Source organism: Sciurus carolinensis, chromosome 12 (genome assembly GCF_902686445.1).
Source record: "Sciurus carolinensis chromosome 12, mSciCar1.2, whole genome shotgun sequence".
Taxonomy (NCBI): Eukaryota; Metazoa; Chordata; class Mammalia; order Rodentia; family Sciuridae; genus Sciurus; species Sciurus carolinensis.
Genome location: NC_062224.1, coordinates 26,296,301 through 26,318,270, shown reverse-complemented (window position 1 = coordinate 26,318,270; position 21,970 = coordinate 26,296,301). Strand labels below are relative to the sequence as shown.

The following is a 21,970-nucleotide window of genomic DNA, read 5'->3' as shown; positions in this document are numbered from 1 at the left end:
TACATACTCTTAAATAAACCCAACGTTGATATTTTGTTCTGAGGTGATGACTTGTACAACATATATAATCTACATATATTATAAATCCTACAAATCAATGTCATGATATTTTGCTTTAAACAGTATTAAAAACAAACAAGAAAACAATCTTCTATCATATTTATTATTTGCAATACTTTCATGCCTTTTGATTATCTGAGTTTGTCTCTGGTATCATTTTTCTTCTGCTTGAATAATTCTGCTGCTGATAAATTGTTAGTTTTCTTTCTCTGAATGTTTTTATTTTGTCTTCATTTTTGAAATATCTTCTCACTGGATGCAGAATTTTTTAGTCTTTTTCTTTTCCCTTTGGTACATTAAAGATATTATTTCACTGTATTCTGGCCTCCCTACTTTCTGATGTGACATTCATAGTTTCAAATTGCTTTTGCTGTTTGTTTTATACCTTTGATGTTTTGATGCTTTCAAGATTTGATCTTTATCTTTGGTTTCAAGCTTGAAATTTTAAAATTTTATCCTACTTTAGTTAGCTAAACTTTTTGAATCTGAAATGAATTTTTTTTTCCTGCCAGTTTTGGGAAGTATTCTGCCTCTATTTATCAGATTTTTTTTGTGTGTCCAGTTCTTTCTCTCCTTTCCTTCTTATACTTCAGTCATCAAACACACTGTTAGATGAGTTTTTTTGTATATTTTGATTTTGTTATCTATTTTTCAGAATGGACAGTTTCAGTTGCTCCATCTTCAATTTCTTTGATTCTTTTTCTTGGTCATCTTCATTGTGCTCATAAACCCATCCTATGAATTTTTTAAAAAAATCAAATGTATTTTCAATCTAACAAATTAAATTTGTTATTTTAAGTTTCAAACATTTTCTCTGCTAAAATTCCTTAATTTTTTTTTTTTTTAGTTTGTAGATGAACACATTTTATTTATTTATTTATTTATTTATTTATTTATTTATTTTTATGTGGTGCTGAGGATCAAACCTAGTGCCTCACACATTCTAGGCAAGCGCTCTACCACTGAGCTACAACTCTTGCCATCTGCTAAAGTTCTTCACTTTCCATGCATTATAAGCGTATATTCCTTACTCTGTGGTGCATAATTTTAATAGCAGTCTTCAAAACCTTGTCTGTTTCATCTCAGGGTTGCCTTCTGTTGATTGTCGTTTCCCATGATCTGATCTCATTGCCCTGATTCACTGTCTGTAAAATAATTTTGGATTTTATACTGGACGTTCTGAAAACTGATATTGTAAAGGCTGTAGATTCTGTATTCAGGAGTATTTTTCAGAGAGTGGGGATGATTTATTTAAGCAGGCGATTAACTTGCGTAGATTCAGGCTGTAAACTCTGTCTTGTTTGTTGTGGGCTATTGTTCAAGGATCAGTTCAGTTCTTTTGATCTGAGTCTCCAGAAGTGTTCCCTATACTTGCAGGTTTCAGTGTTAGCCCGGAGGCTTGGATAGAGTTACTCATAGAAATGGGACATCTTTTATTCTGACTCTTTTCTTTCTAGAATTCTTTCCTAGATCAGACCTGTTTATTCTACGCTTCCCTCTTTATTTTCCCAGCCAGCAGTCTTTCTCTAAGAATCTTGCATACATATCAGCTGCAACTGCATCCTAACTCCAAGCCAAAGTCTGAAGCAATCTAACTTACTTTAATTCCTTCCTCCAAGTTTCTATTCCTTTAAAAATAAACATGCCTCTTTGGTTTATCTTTAAAGTTTCCTGCAGTCTCAGCTTTTAGGATTTCCTTGTGCATGTGCTCATTATACTCATCCCTGGGTTTTTCATTTGATGAGCACCAGTCTCTCCTAATCTGCTCTATACTGCCCTTTCTCAAGGGCACCTAGACCCACAGTTCATTCCTCAATAGTAGGCAGACTGTGCTACATAGATGGTGAGATGGATTATTTTATTAGGAAGAATGAGTAAAAATGGATGAACAATCCATCCACATTATTATTTTCTAGATCATGTTTTTGGCAACCTTTATAGTCTGAATATGCTTGTTTTGAAATTCCTTTCTATGGATATTTGTTATTTTAGAAGATCTTTATTGAGCATCTACCTTGCTCCACATGTTATTCTAGGTACAAAGAAGAACACATTTTTTTCCCCAGTGAGCTTTCAGTCTAGTGATAAAGACATAAACATTACTTTTAAGATTATATATGAAGAGTAAAAACACATTCAATAGCTTTTCTCATGGCACCATGCGCTTATTTAAAAACCCACAACGTGACAAGGATAAAGTGCATGTGGATGTCTGTCTTGCCAACATTGTTGGAGAGCATCTGTATTATTTTTAACCAGAGAAATTTCAATAAAGCATTGCCTACATTTGTACCGAACATAAATGAAGCACACCTTGATTCTACATAAGAATTAGCTTTATTATACTCTTATTTAAAAACTCATGTAAACTTTCAATTAAAAGAGATTTGATAGCATAGTAGTTTTCCCTTATCTATGGGATATCCATTCCAAGACCCCCAATGGATACCTGAAACTCTTTTTATACTGTATTTTTTCCCTGCATATACCTTTGGTAAAGTTTAATTTATAACTAGAGACAGGAAGATATTAGTAATAACTAATAAAATGTAATAATTGAATAATTATACTATATTAAAAGTTATTTAAAACTTATGATTTATTTATTTCTGAAATTTTCCATTCAATAATTTTGGGCTTCAGTGAACCATGGGTAACCAAAGTTGAAGAATACAAAACTGTGGATAAAGGGGGACTAAGGAGTCATCCTGATTCGTAGAGTAAATGTACAAATAAAATGTATTATGTGGTAGAATTTAGCACATTTTTCTACTTGTCTCATTTTCAGTATGGTAGTAACATTATTGTAGAAGTTAAAAAGACTAAAATAAAGAAAAACTATCTTGTATATATGTATGTATACATATTTATGTGTATATATATTGTATATGGGGTAATTGTTGGTAATCTCAATTCGAAAGCTTTTATTAACCCTACTATATAAGACATCATGATAAATGCAATGAACTCTACAAAGACAATTAATTTAAAGAATGCATATCAAAGTGTTTTTGATCTCTTTGGTATATATGTTATAAAAAATTGTTGTACTATTGGTTTGAGCATACTGCTCTGGGACTAGGGGTAAATTGTGATTTAAAAGGGAGGGGCCTTTGAAAATGGACTTGAAAAGTAAGTAGTATTTCAGTTTGTAGGGAGGGGAGAGAAATGGTATTTCATACTGAAACAAACTTAAGAACCAAGTAGAGATAGTAGGTGTGCTCGGGAAGTGATATAGCAATCTGCTATGACTAAAAGTTACTATGTTTGGAAATGAAGATTAGGCTAGATAGGTATATTGGGAAGGTCATGGATTATGTCACCCCAAAGTTACTGATTTTTCTCATCAGTATCATTTCCTTCAGTTCTTTCCTCACCTGTAATCAAACTCCTTCACAGTTGAGAATCCTATTTCCGCTATTGACCAAACAGGCAGTAGAAGTGAGATGAATAGCAGGGACTGAGGAGTAGTAGAAGTTTCTTTCTTTCTTTCTTTCTTTCTTTCTTTCTTTCTTTCTTTCTTTCTTTCTTTCTTTCTTTCTTTCTTTCTTTCTCTTTCTTCTTTCTTTTTTCTTTCCTTCCTTCTTTCTTTTTCTTTCTTTCTCCTTCCTTCCTTCCTTCCTTCCTTCCTTCCTTCCTTCCTTCCTTCCTCCCTCCCTCCCTCCCTCCCTCCCTCCCTCCCTCTCTCTCTCTCTCTCTTTCTTTCTTTCTTTCTTTCTTTCTTTCTTTCTTTCTTTCTTTTCTTTCTTTCTTCTTTCTTTCTTTCTTCTTCTCCTCCTCCCTCCCTCCCTCCTTCTCTTCTCTTCTCTTCTCTTCTCTCTCTCTCTCTCTCTCTCTCTCTCTCTCTCTCTCTCTCTTTCCTTCTTCATGGCCCTAGAAATTTAACTCAGGGGAACTCTACCACTGAGCTACACCCTCAACCCTTCTTTATTGTTATTTTGAGACAGCTCTCACTAAATTGCTGAGAGTCTCCCTCAGTTCTTGAAACCGATCTCTATCTTGCAATCCTCCTGCCTCAGCCTTCTGAGTTGCTAGGATTACAGGTGTGCACCACAAATCCAGGCAGTAGAAGGGGTTTCAGAGGCATGCATATTCATTTGGTACACTTAACAATTAGTTCTACCTCAAGCAATATTTTGAAGAAAGCTTTAGTTTCTTCCACAAAGTTTTTGATTGTCAATCTAACAGTATCAGGGTCCTTGATGTGTGTGCATGTGCATTTGAAATGATTAAACTCTATGAGGTTTTCATAGTTCTTCAACAAACTTGACCTCTATTGTGTATTGGATAATATCTATTTATATTTTAATTTTTTATTTCAAGTTAAATTATATGTCAATGTGGGAATCATTGTTGACAATTTAGATACTTAAATTAACTGAGATTATGTCAGTGAAATTTTGCCTTAAAATCTACTAGTCAAACTGTGAAATATCTGAAAGTAAATACTACTATTCTACTGATGAGAGCTAAAATTGGTACAGTCTATAATTTCTCTGTTGAAATATAGAAACGTTTTTCTATGTCATTTACTTTTCTGCAGAATTTTATCTTTATGGGCAGATGGTTTGTTTACTTGTTAAATTTATATGAGTATATATTCTTAAAATTAATTTAGCCACAAGTGAAAACAAATCTATATTCAATAGAAATACATAAAACTGAGTAATAGTATATTGAAATTAAATTAAATATTTATAAATTTAAAGAGATACATTTTTGAATAATGACTAAAGGTCACTATAATGAAATTCTGCCAAATAAGGGAGATAGCGAATTTTACCAATTATATTGGCTGGGAACTGCCAAGCAGATGTCATTGCTTTGCATATGAACTTTGGAAATTGTTATGAGTACTCACTTGGATTTTTCATATTCTACAAGAGAATCAGTCAAGGACATGTATAGAGATTCAAGTAACTTTTAGGCTTTATAAACTTTGCTCAACATATTGAAGTATAGAAAGTGAAACAATACAACCAAATCAGTTTCTACCTAATTGTGTTAGGAAGAATTCTAAAACTCTCTCTCAAGATCCCCCTCTCATAGTTATGTAATCAAACACAGTATCTCTGTAAAGGGATTTTATAAATTTAACTAACATTACTAATCAGCTAACCTTAAAATCAAAAGGTTACCCTGGACTATTCCAGGGGACCCAATATCATCAATCATATGAGTCCTTTAAAACAAAATAGGAAGGCAGAGAAGATGAGGTGGAAGAGAAGATCAGAAAGATTGGAGTTTGAGGACTTAACCTGAATTGCTGACTTTGAAGATGGAGAAACAAGACAATATGACAAGGAATGAAGGAGTCAGTAGAAGTGCAGAACCATCTCCAGTTAACAGCCAGCAAAGAAAAGAGGGACTTCTCTCATGAAATCTAGTTCTGCCAACAATCCTGAACTTGCAAGTAGATTTGTCCCCAGAACCTTTAGAAAGGAGTGCAGCCATCCTGTATCTTCATTTTGACCTTTTGGGCATCTAAGCAAAGAACCAATCAAGTCACCCTGTGCTAGGACCTGTGGCCTGCAGAAACTGTGGGATAATATATTTGTATTGTTTTAAGCCACTAAATGTGTGGTCATTTGTTATGGCAGCCATAAAAATCGAGCATGCTAATTTTGTGAGATTTTAGGAAAAGAAAGTTTTATAATTCTTGATCACCCATTCATGCTTACAATTAACTTTTTAACATTTAAAGATTCCCTTTTATTTGATTAAATAGAAGAAAGTCTACATCTGAAGTCTGAAGACATAGGATTCTTGTCCCTACTTGAACACTAATTAGGAGAATGATTTGGGGACAAATACCTGAACTTTATTTTTTTCTCTTTACGCAGTCCCAATTCATGGGTTTTTTTGGTATATGTTTACTTTTTCAATTTTTTCGCTATATTCATTGCCTTTCTCTAAAGCACGTTCAAAGTTTAGGAAGTCTCTTGCCTCTCCTCCCCTAGCTTGTATAATTTTGATGAAGTCAAATCAACTCACAAGGGATCAAAGACTTAAATTTAAGATCCAGAACTTTGAAATTTCTGGAAGAAAACATGGGGAAACACTTCAAGACATAGGCACAGGCAATGACTTCTAAATAAGACTCCATTAGTTCAGGAAATAATAGCAAGAACCAACACATCAAATTAAAAAGCTTCTGCACGGCAAAGGAGACAATCAAAAGAGTGAAGAAATAGCTCACAGAATGGGAGAAAATCTTTGCTGGTCACTATTCTAACAGAAAATTGATATTCAGAATATAGGGAGAAGTAAAAAAATAATTCATACCAATAAATAAATAAATAAAAAGAAATAACCCAATCAATAAATGGGTAAATTAACTGAAGACACTTCTCAAATGAAGTATGAAAAAGTGTTCAACATTTTATCAATCACAAAAATGCAACCATAGGTTAACTATTTTTTCAAAATCAATTTATTACAGAAGTATTGGTCTCTTTCTGAACTCTCAGTTCTATTGCCAGTATTACACTGCTTTGGCTACTACAAATTTGTAATAAGAAATTAACTACTAAAGTCTGAGTTCTATAATCTTATTCTCTTTCATGACATTGCAGGGGTGGCTATTCTGGGTTTCTCTTATTTCCATCTAAATTTTAGGATCTAAATTTTAGGATCACCACTTGTCAATTTCTGCAAATATGGTTGTTGGATTTTAAGAAGAAATACATTGAATCCAAAGACCAGTTTGATCACTATGGGCCATCTCAACAACATGAAGTCTTCCAACCTATGACACATGATGTCCTTCCATTTATTTAGGTCTTAATTGCTTTCAACATTGTTTTGTACTTTTCATTGCACAAATCTTGCTCTTCTTTTAGTAAACTTACTTCTAAGCATTTTATTTTTTGAGGCTATTGTAAATGAGATTGTTTTCTTAATTTCATTTTCAAGTTTTTCATTGCCAGTGTAGAGAGATGCAGCTGATTTGCATAGTAATCTTAATATTCTACAATTAACCAAACTTATGTATAGCTCTGTTTGTCTTAATTTTTATTATTTGGTGGTTCTTTTATGCATAAGCTCATGATATCTGTAAATAGAGATAGTTTTACTTTTTGTTCACATTCTGAGTACTTTTCATTTTATTTTCTTGCTTCATTGCTGGATAGCAACTCTAGCACAATGTTGATTAGAAGTGACGAAAGCAGACATCCTTAAGTTGTTCCTGTTAGGGGAATGTTTTTCAATATTTGGCCTCTAGGTATCATGTTCACTATTAAGTTTTTTGTAGATGCCATTTATCAGGAAGACCAAGTTCCCTTCCTTAACTAGTATGCTGAGTGCTTTAATCACATAAGCATATTAGATTTTGTCAACTGTATTTTCTTCACCTTTTTGGATGATCATGTGGTTTTTGTCCTTTATTTGATCAATATGATGTTTTTATTGGTTGATGTTCATATGCTAAACCAACTTTGCATTCCTGGAATAAATTCCAATTAATCATGGTGAATAATCATGCTACTTGTCACATATTCATTAGAGATATTGGTCTATTATGTTCTCACTATGTCTTTGGTTTTGTATTAAGGTAGGGTTGGCCTTCTTGAATGGGCTGCAAAGTGCTCATTTCTTTTCTGATTTTTGGAAGAGTTTGTGAAGTATTGCTGTAAATCCTACTTGTATGTTCCATAGAATTCACTAGTTAAGGCTTCTATTTTTGAGTCTTGCTTTATGGAATGTTTTTGATTATTAATCAATTTTATTTTTTTTTTATTGTAAACAAATGGGATACATGTTGTTTCTCTGTTTGTACATGGCGTAAAGGCATACCATTTGTGTAATTATAAATTTACATAGGGTAATGTTGTTTGATTCATTCTGTTATTTTTTCCCTTCCCCCCCACCCCTCCCACCCCTCTTTTCCCTCTATACAGTCCTTTCTTCCTCCATTCTTGCCCCCCTCCCTAACCCTAACTCTAACCCTAACACTAACCCCTCCCACCCCCCATTATGTGTCATTCATTCAGATTTTCTATTTCTTCTGGAGCCAGTATCACATCTAAGTTATCTGATTTATTACCATGATATTATTCATATTATCTCTTTATAATTCCTTTTATTTTTATAAGGTTGGCACTCTTACCCCCATTTCCCTTTTCATTTCAGTAAATTGTGTCTTCTCTCTCTCCTTTTCCTTTATTAGTTTGGTGAAAGATTTGTCAATTTTATCAATCTTTCTGAAAAACAACTTCTGTTTTAAAAAATATTTCCTAATTTTTCCTACTCTCTAACTCATTTATTTCTTCTTTAATATTCACTAGTTCTTTCCTCTGCTTGCTTCAGGTTTAGTTTGCTCTTCATTTAACACAACTTCTTCTTCTCCTTCTCCTTCTTTCTTCTTCTTCTTCTTTTTTTTTTTTTTTTTTTTTTTTTTTGGTTCTGGGGATTGAACCCAGGAGTACTTAACCACTGAGTCACATCCCCAACCTTTTTTATATTTTATTTACAGACAGGGTCTCACTGAATTGTTTAGGGCCTCGCTAAGTTGCTGAGGCTGACTTTGGACTCATGATCCTCCAACTTCAGCCTTCCACACTGCTGGGATTATAGGCACATGCTTCTTTCAACATCTTAAGGTGAAAGGTTAGATTGTTGGTTTTTATATCTTTCTATTCTTTATGTGTCTTTTTTAAAAATTTCATTTTTACAGATTGCATTTTGATTCATTGTACACAAATGGGGTAGAACTTTTCATTTCTATGGTTGTACACAATGTAAATTCACACCATTCATGTAATCATACATGTACATAGGGTAATGATGTCTTTCTCGGTCTACTATCTTTCCTTCCCCTACCCCCTCCTGCCCCATTTTCCTCTACATCATCCAGAGTTCCTCCATGTTTAGGTATTTGCAGCTGTACATTGTATTCTAAGCAGTGATCTAACTGCATCATATACATTTTGGCATGTTCATTTAATTTTTTTATTTGTTCTTTTTAGATATACATGAAAGTAAAGCATATTTTAACAGATTATACATACATGGAGTATAATTTATTCTATTTAAGATCCCAGTCTTGTGGATGTACATGATGTAGAGATTCACTGTGGTATATTCCTATATGAAAATAGGAAAGTTAAGTCGGATTCATTCTACCATCTTTCCTATCCCTGATCCCCTTCCGTTCCCTCCATTCCTCTTTATCTAATCCATTGAACTTCTGTTCTTCCCCTCCCCCTTGTTCTTTGTTATCATGTGCATAATCAAAGAGAACATTTGACCTTTGGTTTTCTGGGATTGGCTTATTTCACTTAGCATGATAATCTCCAGTTTCATCCATTTACCGGCAAAAGTCATAAAGTCATTCTTTTTAATGGCCAAACAATATTCTATTGTGTATATATATCACATTTTCTTTATCCATTCATCTGTTGAAGGTCATCCAAGCTTGTTCCATAGCTTAGTTATTGTGAACTGAGATGCTATAAACACTGATGTGTCTGCATTACTGTAGTATGCTGATTTTAAGTCCTTTGGGTATATATAACTGAGTCAACTAGGGTTTCCATTCCAAGTTTTCTGAGAAATCTCCACAATACTTTGCAGAGTGGTTACATTAATTTGCAGCCCACCAGCAATGTATGAGTGAACCCTTTTCCCCACCTCCTAACCAACATTTATTGTTACTTGTATTCTTGGTAATTTCCATTCTAACTGGAGTGAGATGGAATCTCAGTATAGTTTTAATTGTATTTCTCTAACTACTAAAGATGTTGAAAATTTTTTCATGTATTTGTTGACCATTCATATTTCCTCTTTTGGGAAGTGCATGTTCAATTCCTTTGCCCATTTATTGATTGAGTTATTTTGGCATGTTGCATTTTCATTTTAATTCATCTCAGACTATTTTCTATTTTCTCTGGTTACTTCTTTTTTGACACATTTGTTATTTAGGAGAGTATTATCAAATTTCTACACATTTATGAAACTCACCCATGTCTTTCTGTTATTGATTTAAATAATTCCATCATGATTTGAAAACTTACTTGTATGATTTTCATTCTTGAAATGCATTGAGGTTATTTTCATGACATAAGATCCTGGGAGAATGTTTTATGTGCACTTTAGAAGCATACACACTCTGTCGTTAGGTGGAGTCTATTAGTTCTAGTTGGTTTATAGTGCTGTCCAAGTCTTATTTCTTTTCTGATATTCTATCAACTTGTTTTATTTTTGAAAGTGGAGTATTAATGTCTCCAATGATTATCATTGAGTACATTATTTTTTGCTCAATTTTGTTGGTTTTTGTTTAATGTATTTTGGGTCTCCAATTTTAGGTATATGTCTTTAGTTCTATCTTTTGAGGAGTTGATTATTTTGTAATTATAGAAAATTCTTTTTTTGTCTCTAATAACATTTTTTATCTAAAATCTTATTTTTTCTGAATTTTATAGAGCTGTTCCAGCTCTCTTGCTCCTTATCTGTAGGGTATGTGTTTAGTATCCTTTTAATTTCAGTCACTTTGTGTAGTTGAATCTAAACTATCTCATGCCTATGGTTAGATTGTATGTTTATAAAATATTGCCACTTTTGACTTTTGATTGAAGAATGTCATCCATTTACATATAAAATAATTACTGATGAGATATGATTTACAATCTGCCATTTTTTTCTATTTGTTTTCTGTATGACTTGTCTTTTGTGTTACTATTCCCTTACGTTACTCTCTTCTTTCATGTTAATAATTTAGTTGTCATATTAATTTTTTTCTCAGTTTTTACTCACATTTTTATATTTCTGAATTATTTTATTAGTAATTAATTCACAGCTTATATTTAACATCTTAATTGAAGCAACTGAATATGGATTAATACCAACTAGGTCCAAGAGAATACCAAAAAATATGATCTTGTGCTACTCCATTCTTTCTTCATCTGTAATGTAATTGCCAAAAACTATATCGTTATGTATTTTGTGTTCATCAATGCTAAATCATAATTAGTGATATGTACCTATTAATGACAGTTATAATAATTAATTATTGATTTTTATTATATACCTCTTTATTGAGTGGTATAGCCATTAAATGTGTTCCTATTTTTTTACGGTGGGGGTGGTACTGGTGATTGAACTCAGGGTTGCTTTGTCAGTGAGCTTCATTCCCTGTCCTTTCTATTTTTTCCTTTTAAGACAGGGTCTTGCTTAATTGCTGAGGTTGATTCAAACCTGTGATCCTCCTGGCTTTACCTTTTCCAGTAGCTGGGATTATAGGTATGTGCCACATCACTCAGCTGGTGTGTCACTCTTAAATGGGACACAATTCTGATGATTTCTTACTTCTTTAGACATGTTTTTAGAGTTCTTCAAAAATATTTGTGATAGTTGATTTAAAGTCTTTGACTCATGATGTTATGGGGCACAACTTAAGAACAGACCGATCACCACTGAGAAGTCCAAATTTGAGAGTCTTTTTTAAGCCGGCCAGCTGACTGTCTCACACAATGCCCCCCAAAATGGCCTATTGGGAAAACAACCCCAACCATAGGGTTGTAGGGGTTCTTATACCAAAAATGACATCAATCATAAGTGTCTATTGCTATGATTTGAAATTACAAACTAACATCATGAGATCATCAGCAGAGGAGGAAGTGGGTCAAAATGACCCTTACCTAGGTACAAACTAAAGAATGGTTACTAACATCCACACGATCACCGTTCACAAGGTACATTGTTTAGGAGCAATAGGAATCAAAAGAGAGCAATTTTTCTTTACATAGGAATTGTCATTCTGTATTGCTAAACATGTCACACTAAGTAAAAGAGGATGGGCACAGAGGCAAGGTGTTCCCATGGGAGAAGCTTATTTCCTACGTAATATGGAGTCTCAGAGCAAAGTGGAGTCTGCTTAGTTGTTTCCCTTAGAGTCTGGTCTATAACATTCTCATGGAGCCAGATCTGTCAGTCCATCACAATGAGATTAGCCTACCTCAAAGATACTTTCTATTGATAGCTTTTTCTCTCTGCATGGATCATTCTTTCTTATTTCTTTTTTTCAGGTTGTTTTACTTTTTAAACTTAATATTTTAAACAATGTTTCCAGTGAAAATCTTATGCCTCCTACTCTTCCCCCAGATTTGTTGTTATTGCTGTTTACTGTATTTGTTTTTGCTCAATTTTCTTCCCTTTAATTTAGTGACTTTTCTGAACTAATTCTATAGGGTCTTTATTCTTGCCTTGGGTCACTGAGTTCTCTACTTGGTCAGCTTACTGATCAGGAAATTATTTCAGAAAGTATTCCTTGAATGCTTGTGTCTTAGTCACTAAACAATATAGCTAGTACAATATACCATAAACTGAGTAGCTTTATAAAAACCAAGAATTTATTTCTCATAGTCTCAGAGACTAGGAAGTCCAAAATCAAGGAGGCAGCAGATTCAGCATCAGATGAAGGCTCCTTCCTAGCTGATATAGCAGCATTCTATTTCTTCATGTGGTGGAAGGAGCAAGATAGCTTTTTAGGGAACACCTTTCCCACTCATGAGGATTCTGCCCTCAGGACTCTACTTCCAACAGGCCCCATGTCTTAACTACTATGATATTGGTGATTAGGTTTTAACACATGTTTTGGGAAGGACACCTCAAATATTCAGACCAAAGCATCCCAGAACCAATAAATATCTCAGCACTTGCTGAAGGATTCCTACGTGTTGCAGAGACATGTTTGGGTAGCCCTAGGATGGTTGCTGGTGTTGAACCAAGAGGTAGCACATAATTAGTGTTAACACGGCGTGATCTACTTTTGCCTGATTAGTTGATGTCTCCTTTGTGCTAGTGGTCAACAGATATTCCTCATTCTTTCTTGATTGGTACTGAGGGGCATCCTTCAATTGTGCTAATCCTAAGCTGATTGGCTGCCATAGGTATTATAAGACATGCACCTATAGGAAGCACCTCGGATAAGCAGCACCTCTGATAGATTGCAGGATGGAGAACTAAAGCCACACTTCTAGATCGCAGAATGCGGGGGTCGCAGGTTGTAGGACATAGGCCGCAGACCGCATGCCACTCACTGCATGCCGCACCTCCAAGAAGCGACCCACCTTTAAGAAGCAGTAGACCTTTGATAAGCGTAGCCTCTCTGAAAGAGTAGCATTCTCTAAAATTAAGCAAAGTCTCTTTTCCTGTAAGCAAAGCAAGCAAAGTCTCTCTTCCTCTAAGCAAAGTCTTTCTTCCTCTCAAAGCCTCTCTTCCTCTAAAACTAAAAGTAAGCAAAGCCTCTTTTCCTCTATAAATTAGTAGAACAAGCAAGTAAGCAAGAAAGCCCAGATAAAGATAAAGATAATAGAAGTAGTTCAGTTCCAGTCCACTTCCGATAAATTACCGCGGGATTGTTGCTGCGGGCGGCAACAACGTGTGTCTTGGGCTATAATGTCAACACCTACTATGAACTGGTAACTCTGCCTGGTTTTCATTTGCTAATTTCATAAAGCCTCAAGGTCAGCTAGACATGAGAGTTTAGATTTTCAGGTCTTTCCAGAGTATGTACAAGGTCTACCCATGCACTCACTCATCCTTTCAGATTTGCAAGAATATATTGGAACTTCTCAAAGCCCCTGTCAACATCTCATTCCCATGAATTTTATAATTAGTTTATCATTTTGCTCAACTGTTACACATGCCTCACACAACAGTGAAGTTAAAACACTTGCCACTAGTTGTTTTTAGCAAATCCTTTCCATGAAGAAATATTTTGCAATGAGAGAGCTATCATTATGGTAAATTTCAACAGCATTTGAAGTGACGTCTGTCACAAATCTACCAGACAAGTCAAATTATGGAAATTATATGGGAATGAGGCTTTGGCAAACTCTCACTCCATTTTAATTTTTATGATTCCAGGTCACATGAGAATGCTGGATGTTCTTTTTCAAAGTTACTGTGGAACTCAAAAGTGTACAATGAAACGAGTGCAAGCTAAAGTGAATACAATAAAACAAATAAACTCACTATTTTTACTGAGATTCAGCTGTTTCTTGACTAAAAGATCTCCAGGTTGGCTATTATCTAGAGGCCTGTAAAAGTTAATTCTGGCCATTATTACCATTTTAAAAATTGCTTGTATGGAAGAGAAAATTTCCAGAGGTCTTTACTCTGTTATTTTCACTACATCATCTCCATGTTTTATTACATGTTTTATGATCTTATAAAGTGGCTCACCCTGCCCTTTGTCACCGATGGCAGGCAGACGTTGATATGGCAGCACTCAGAGAGCATATGCCAACAGTGACAAGGGATGCCTATTTGAACTTATCTGTTAAGAGATACAATTTTCACAAATATTATCTGGTAGTATAGAGCTTTGTGAGTTTAACGAATAAGTGTAAGAAAAAACTTAGGATTTGACAGAAACAGGAATAATTAGAAATTACAACTTGAAGGAATTTATATCTGAAATTATTATTTCCTCTCTGTTATCTGAACTCAACCATATTTCTGTCCATGATGAACATACTTTTATCATCTTTATAAAGTTGGACACTATAAAACCTTTGCCTCAGGCACTGATCTTGTTGTGATGATCTCTTTCTACAGTTAGGTTTTTAGGTTTTGTGGGAAATATTCTTAAGAATTCATATTATCTCACTGTTAAAATGCTCAATTTTTTTAAGCTTTTTAATATTTTTTTTAGCTACTTTGAGCCAATTACTTACAATATCACATGTGATAGGATTTATGTGTCTTCTGCTTGCATTCAGCCCCATGAATCACTCAGAACTTGGGAAAAGGAGGAAATGCAAGTCTTCCTATGTAGAGTTGGGAAAATGAAACTGAAAACCCTCTTTTATCTTTCCCGAAGGTCAAGGTTGCTGGGTTCCATTACCAAAGTTATTGGATTTAGCTTTCAAAACTTGATTCATGATATTTGTTGCTTTTGTATTTTATCTACTCCCTTTTTGTGTCATCCAACTTGGTTATGTTAGAATTTCATTCCAATACTCAGTTACTGAGAAAAATATTTTTTAAAGCCATCTAGCCTAAGCATTTAAAAAGCCAGGCACTGGGTTAGTTCTCCGATGGAAAAAAACAATGAAAAAAAGAAAGTATGCTAGATAGTTAGATGCGGATATAGGCATTTACCTGAAAGCATAGATAGCAAAATATTAATAGTTAACTAATAGTTATTTTATAGACAGTGAAGTTATTGGTAATTTTTATTGTCATTTATTTGCTTTAGTGGGTCTTCTATTATAGGTTTATGTTATTTTTGAACAGCAAAAATAAATCTTTTTAGTTGGGCATGGTGTAATACCAGCTACTTTGGAGGCCAAGAGGATGACTTAAGCCCATGACAAGACACTGTTTCATCAAATATCAATCAATCATTTTTTGTTTTTTGGTTTTTGGTTGTTTTTTGGTATGAGGAGTGAACTCGGGGTGCTTTACCACTGAACCACATCCCTGGTTCTTTTTATGTTTATTTCGGAGACAAGATCTTGCTAAGTTGCTGAGGCTAGCTTTGAACTTGCAATCCACCTGCCTCAGTTGCTGAACCGTGGCCAGTTCAATCAACCTTTTTTAAACAAGTAGAGAAAGCACAGGCATGTTCCACATGTATTTGAAATTTCAGCCAAGCAATATTGTATTTGCACTGGTTCTCAATTAATATCCCACACGCCCTGGGCATTCCCAAGATTACTTTCCAGAAGTTTGTGAAATCCAAACTATTCTCAAAAATACTAAGTTGTTTTTTTGCCTTTTTTGCTGTGGCAATACTTCCACTGATGTTATAAAAACAACCATGGAGAAAACTGTTGGTATCTCATCACAGGTAGAGACAGTGGTTAAACTTGACAGGTAGACATTGCATTTTTCACTTCCAGATTTATGAGTGTACTTGATGAAATAATAGCAATTATTAATTTTATTAAATCCTGACTGATGCTTGAAAAAAAAAATTATACATGAAATCGGGGGTTGGGGCTGTAGCTCAGTGGCAGAGCACTTGCCTAGCACATGTGAGGCATTGAGTTCAATCCTTGGCAGTATCACATAAAAATAAAAACATTAAAAATAAAAGTATTCAGTCCACCTACAACCAAGATAAAATTTTAAAAAATTATACATGAAATCATGGTGTTCGTGTTCCTATTTTGTCATTTTAATAATTAACATTTTATCATAAAGATTTTTTTAAAATATGAGTTTCGAAGGTATGTTATGCATTTGCTTTTATGGATTTAGGCACAAAATGGAAACACATGGATCATATAAGTAACTGAAAAGGGTGTGGCATGGAGATGGACAGTATATGTGGTGATGAGGAAGGATGTGTGTGTGATTTGTGTGTATAATAGGTGTATGCTGTGTTCAAGAGTAGGAGAGAATATTGGATACATGATGCATATTTGTTACTTAAGAGCGTCACATAGTCTCTTTCTGATGGTCAGAGTTAGCAGGAGGATGGAGCCTTGGCATCAGTGAAAAAGGCTGTGTTGCCAAAGGTTTCTCTCTCTCACAAGTAAACATGATGAATAATGTCCTCTGGAAAACCAGAGCATGTTTTGTTAGTTGCTAGTCCTCTCCAGGAAACATCACCATCTATGAGTTGAATCCTGTACTCTATTAGAAGATGCAAGGTAAAATAGAGTGTACCCTAAAAAACACTTGCTCTTGTCCCTAAATTGGAATTAAGGGTAGAAAAAAGGTCTTGCTTTTGGGTGTACTTTTAATGTCACTGCTGCTACCGCTACTGCTGCTCCTCCTTCTCATGAAAGGACGAAGTTTATTATCAGAGCAAACGTCAAAAGAACTCAAGGTGTTTCCAGATTTAAAACTCTGCTTTCTCCTAGAACCTAAGGATTAACCTTCATTTAATATTTGACTAAATACAGGATAATTTGTAGTGTTATAGCATGTAACAAATGACAGTTTATGTTTATGAAATGCTGTGCTTAAAAATTTAAATAATTTATTCTTGTGTGATTTGAAAAATATTATTGCAAATGCTAATTTATTATTTAAAAGCTTAATGTGTCACAGCTGATTTGTAACACCAAAATTAAAAAATAAATATGATTAATATCCTTTACAAATGAAAATTATTTTTCTGGATATCTGACAGATGATTTTTTTAAGTAGCTGAATATTTATTAACAGTAATTTAAAACTTACTAAATGTTATTACTATTTGCACTGCTAATTGTATTATTTAAGCCTAAAACAATATATATATCCATATGGCTCATTATGCTTATTTGATTATTTACTTGCTTAATATTTTTTTGCTTGCTGCAAGAGCAAATTAATGATTGTCCACTTATATCACCATGTTACCAGCTCTACGTATAAATTACATATATAATAATTCCAGAGTAAATTCTTAGCATAGTGATTTTAATTATGTGTGTGTATATATATATATATATATATATATATATATATATATATATGCAATGATATCACAGTTTTCTGCTTAGGATATAATTTTGGAATAAGAATAGGAAAGAATTTTTTTAAGTTTCATGATTTTACAATCAAATTTTTTAATGATGTGACAATTAGATTTGATTTCCAATCCAGCTCTAACATACCACTCAATAACTTGGATAAATATGTCATCATAATCATCATTAGCAACATTTTTCTCTTTTATTTAATTTTCTGGTTTTTGGCAAATAGCAATAGACCAATTAGTGGTTAGCAGAAAACAATGTTTCTCAGATTATACACTTAGAACCCTTGTAAAGCATTGCAGGAAATCTATGAAAGCCCAGGGAAAGCTCAACATTTATTTTACGGCTTCTAAACAGCGACAGTCACTGGCTTTATCTGCATGGTAGCAAACCCGAGAATGTCAGGGCTTAGCATAATTTCTCAGACTCCTGGAAAAAGCTGGGACTATTTGATCCAACCCTTTTGCAACAAAAGCACAGTAAATGATCTATTTTGAATTCTTCCCTGAAGTGCTTATTTTGGTAAGCAAGCTCTGTATAATGTTCGCACTGGATACTGCTTTTGCAGGGTTGTCATTTTTTATATCAGATATGATAAATTGGGTTGAGGGCTGTAGCCCATAGTAATGTTGTAGAGAATATAATCACAATTAGTTATTTCACTGGGCAACATATAGAAGTAAAAATACTAGTTAGGCTCTTTACAAAAGCAAATAGTGCGGTTTAATTTTTCATTCTTCAAACAAAATTATATTGGCCTAATAGGGATGTGGGCCTGAATCACCACTGGTGGCTTGAACATATTTGCCAGCAATCCCTCTGACTCTGTTGCCCTGACTCTTGCTTCTCTCAGCCCACTTCCTCTCACTGGTTTCCAGAGTGGATGCTACTTCCTCAGACTTGAGAAGCAGAGTTTTCCTTCCAACTAATGACCAACATGCTTGTCAGGTATTTGAAAGTACTCAGCATTTTAAATACTTTGAACACATTTAGAGATTTCTGTATTGTAATCATTTGGGTACTAATTCTCTTTATTTTTTTTGCAGATTACATTTTATCACTTTTTTAGCCATGTAAGTAGTAAATTGATGGTAGGTCTTCAAACTGAATGTAGTGGTCCTGTTGGGAACTTATGGCAAAACACAGCCAGGCTCCAAAATCAATGGGAAAGAAATGTCATCAAAATCCAGAGCTCACAGAGCTTTCAGGTATGTGTATTCCAGGCTCCAACTATGTCTTTGAAGGGAAAATGATAAGAACCAGATCTTTAACACAGGTGAATAAAAAATAAAGTGACTAGCTCAATTTGCCAGGGTCTAAGGCATCTCCAAGAACTTTAAAGTGTTGAAAATGAACACATGGGTTGGTCACCCAAAATAAAAGAAAGTTTTAAATCAAGGTCTTGAATTTCTGTAATAAGTTAAAGTTGATATATAAATGTATCTGTAAAGTGTAATGTCATTTTTCAATTTCTTGAATTTCTTTCTGTTTTCCTTGCTTTTATAACCTCCTCTTTCTTTTCATTTCTTTTTCCCTAGAATCATTTTCCTTTCAGAGTTTTCTCATGCTTTTGAGAGAAGAGAATAATGTTTGGTAATGAGGAAAGAGACTGTTTGACTTAAATACTAATTCCAAATGTTGTTGAAGTAGAGTAATTGTCATATTTATCTCATGGTTAAGCTCAATTCAACACAGTCTTTATTTTCCTAAATAATTTTGAGAATTAAATCCAATGCAAGCCTATAAAAGACAAACATTTTATGCAGCCTAATAAAAGTTAGGCACAGTGGAAAGCTTAATCTAATGATTATTACAAAGGTTCTTGGAAAAGTGTTGCATATTTTAACACTGGGACAGCCAAGCAAAATTTTCCAGTTAAAAATGGGATTTTAAAGTATTTTATTCCTAATGAATTTGCTTCCTAACCTGGTTTATAGATCAATGTACTCCCTACAGTTTTCCTTTATCAATTTAGGATGATATAATTATTGATTTTATGATTTAATAATAATTTCAGTCCACAGCAAATAATCTGATATGTGATGAATTTAGTACTTGTTTCAAATAGGGAAGGAATTTAATTCAATGTTGTCTTCAGCTATTTTGGGTAACTAATAGGGTTAGGATGGACAAATAAGCAAGATCTCTTACTCTAAAGATTAAATTAGAAGATATAGTAATGTCTGTTTTCTTAATAGACATTATAAAATCACCAAATTTGGAATTTTCTGACATTGGTAAATTAACTTGGTACCAAAAGCAAGTTTTAAAAATCTTTTTTTAAAAAGTAGATAGACCATTTAGTAGGGGGTCCAATGGAACCTCAACTCAAGAGGAATCACAATTCTGAAGTTGGAGACTTTTTACTCTCTTGGAGTCAAATATCCATGTGTGTTTGTTGGGGGAAAGAGGCATTGAAGTCATTAGGCAGTCAAGTCTTCCTACAAATGAGGGATTCTTTTGGGGTACTTGGGATACACTGGGCAAAGAAGGTCCTTTGTGCCGTGTTAAGAGAAGATGTTTGATGTTTTGGGGGAGGCAGTACTAGTGGCCCTGGACCCTGAACACATCTGTGGCTTTGGTGAGGTGTGGTGTGCAGAATGAACTCCTCTGAACACCAATAATTCTTACTAACTGACTGAGAAGTTTCAAGTTTTTTTCCTTCTCTTCTTGGTCTCCTGTGTCTGTCTTTTCTTAACAGCAACAACAAAAGCAAAAAATAAAACCAAGATTGCTTTTGTGGGGACTTAGTCACATTGACTAGATTTTGGAGAATTGGCTGAATTGCCTTTTCTTTCCAAAATTCTGTAAACTTGAAGGACTGAGATGAGAATCCTGTCTCCACGTATGCTTTATTGTTATTTATACACCTTTTTCAACTTTGAAACAGAGTTGATGATAAAAGAATTTTAAACTCTTTGTCAAGCTTAGTGCCTTTTTAAATCTAACTGCCCATATCTTTAGTTCAAGGCTTCTCTTAGCAGCATAATAGAGATTTGGATGTCCCATGCGCAAAGCTGATTGCCTGATGGATCTCATGGTCTGAACCTTTCAAAATAATTTCCTTAGCTGCTTATTCTCAAATATTGTGGCGTTTAATGATTAAGGTTATTATGCAGAAGATAAATATAAAACATAAAATTCTAGAATATGTCATCTTCAGGGTAGTTCATGCGTAGCTGAGGCGTGCAGCTTATACATTTGAGTGCATTAAATGCAGCAGTGGTTTCTACTTCAGCAGATGCACTTGCAGTATATTAATTTATTTCCCAAAATACTTTTTTTTTTTGCTGACCGAAAGCAGTACTTCTACCTTAAAGACTTTGTAAAACTTAGTAGACTGTGTGATTCTGTTGGGAGCCTTTGACTGTGCCCATCTTTTAAGATTGCAGGTATGCTTTGGGTTTCTCCAGTCAGCAAGAGAGCAGGTGTTCATTTGCTGCTGTTTGGTGGGCTGCAGAGATGTGCTGGGCTTGTAATACGGCCGGCCACCCTCTAGTATCTTATTCCTGAAAAGCTTTCGTCAGAGGCTTACTTGAGGGAATTTTGTAATCAGCATCTCCACACAGCCTTTGCTGCCTCATCAACTCATGAACCCCTGAGAATTATTCTGTTTTCTGTAATTTCCCCTCCATGCTGACTTCTGGTACTTAAAAGCCCAGCTAGATTCCAGCTTAGCATGGACTTTTTGAAAAGCGTCTGGAGCTGGCTCTCATTTAGGGACCTTATTGCATTCATCTGTAAAATACCAGGTTTATCCCTTAATAAAATTGAGGGAGGTTAATTTCTGGAAAAATACAACTCTATAAACAAGCGATGGCATAGGTGACAACATTTCAGAAAGTTTCTGAAGACATGAAAGGAATAATAACTAGCATTTGCTATGTATGAGAAATTACGTTGAGTCCTTTGTACACATAGGCCTTTCAAGAAAATCTTCCCAGGTAGAATGATGATTTAAAGTATTGTTAACATGAAGATTATGAGCTTCAGGAGGCGAGTAACCTACTAAATTCCATATCAGATTAGCATCTAGGGTATTTTGATTTCAGATAATCACTTAGTCTCTGAACCATAATAATTTTCCATATCATGTTAAAGCATTATGGGAATTTAGAAAATATGGGAGAAAAGAGAAAAAACAAAGCCTTCAGAGGGTCAAATCTGATGCATTTAACTCATTAAATATTCTTTTGTCTTTTGTTGGCCATGTTGGGAGAAATGTTGTTAGGCATTTCATGATGCTGAGGAATCTCAATCACGTTTATAAAACTTGCAGACAAAAGCAGTGAAATTCATATTATCCTAAAATTTTCAAGAAGGCAAAGAATAAAACAAATCAAACATACAGTAAAATTCAGTTACAAATTCAAATGAAATCTTCCCTACTCCCTTTTCCCCAGATTTTTTTTTTTTAATTTGGTAGTGGTTGTTGAAGGAATCTTAAATATTGGTTTTGTGGATAGGAAGGAATAAATATTATGTTA

At 34.2% G+C, this 21,970-nt stretch overlaps 1 protein-coding gene across 1 annotated transcript in view; it reads left to right on the top strand.

The window, feature by feature from the left end:
* Malrd1 (MAM and LDL receptor class A domain containing 1) overlaps positions 1-21,970 on the top strand; it is a 686,047-nt gene that overhangs the window by 40,812 nt on the left and 623,265 nt on the right. Inside the window, exons 3-4 of the mRNA XM_047521295.1 lie at positions 18,337-18,431; positions 18,530-18,691. Coding sequence (XP_047377251.1) covers positions 18,337-18,431; positions 18,530-18,691 — 257 coding nt within the window. The remainder of the gene's footprint in view (positions 1-18,336; positions 18,432-18,529; positions 18,692-21,970) is intronic.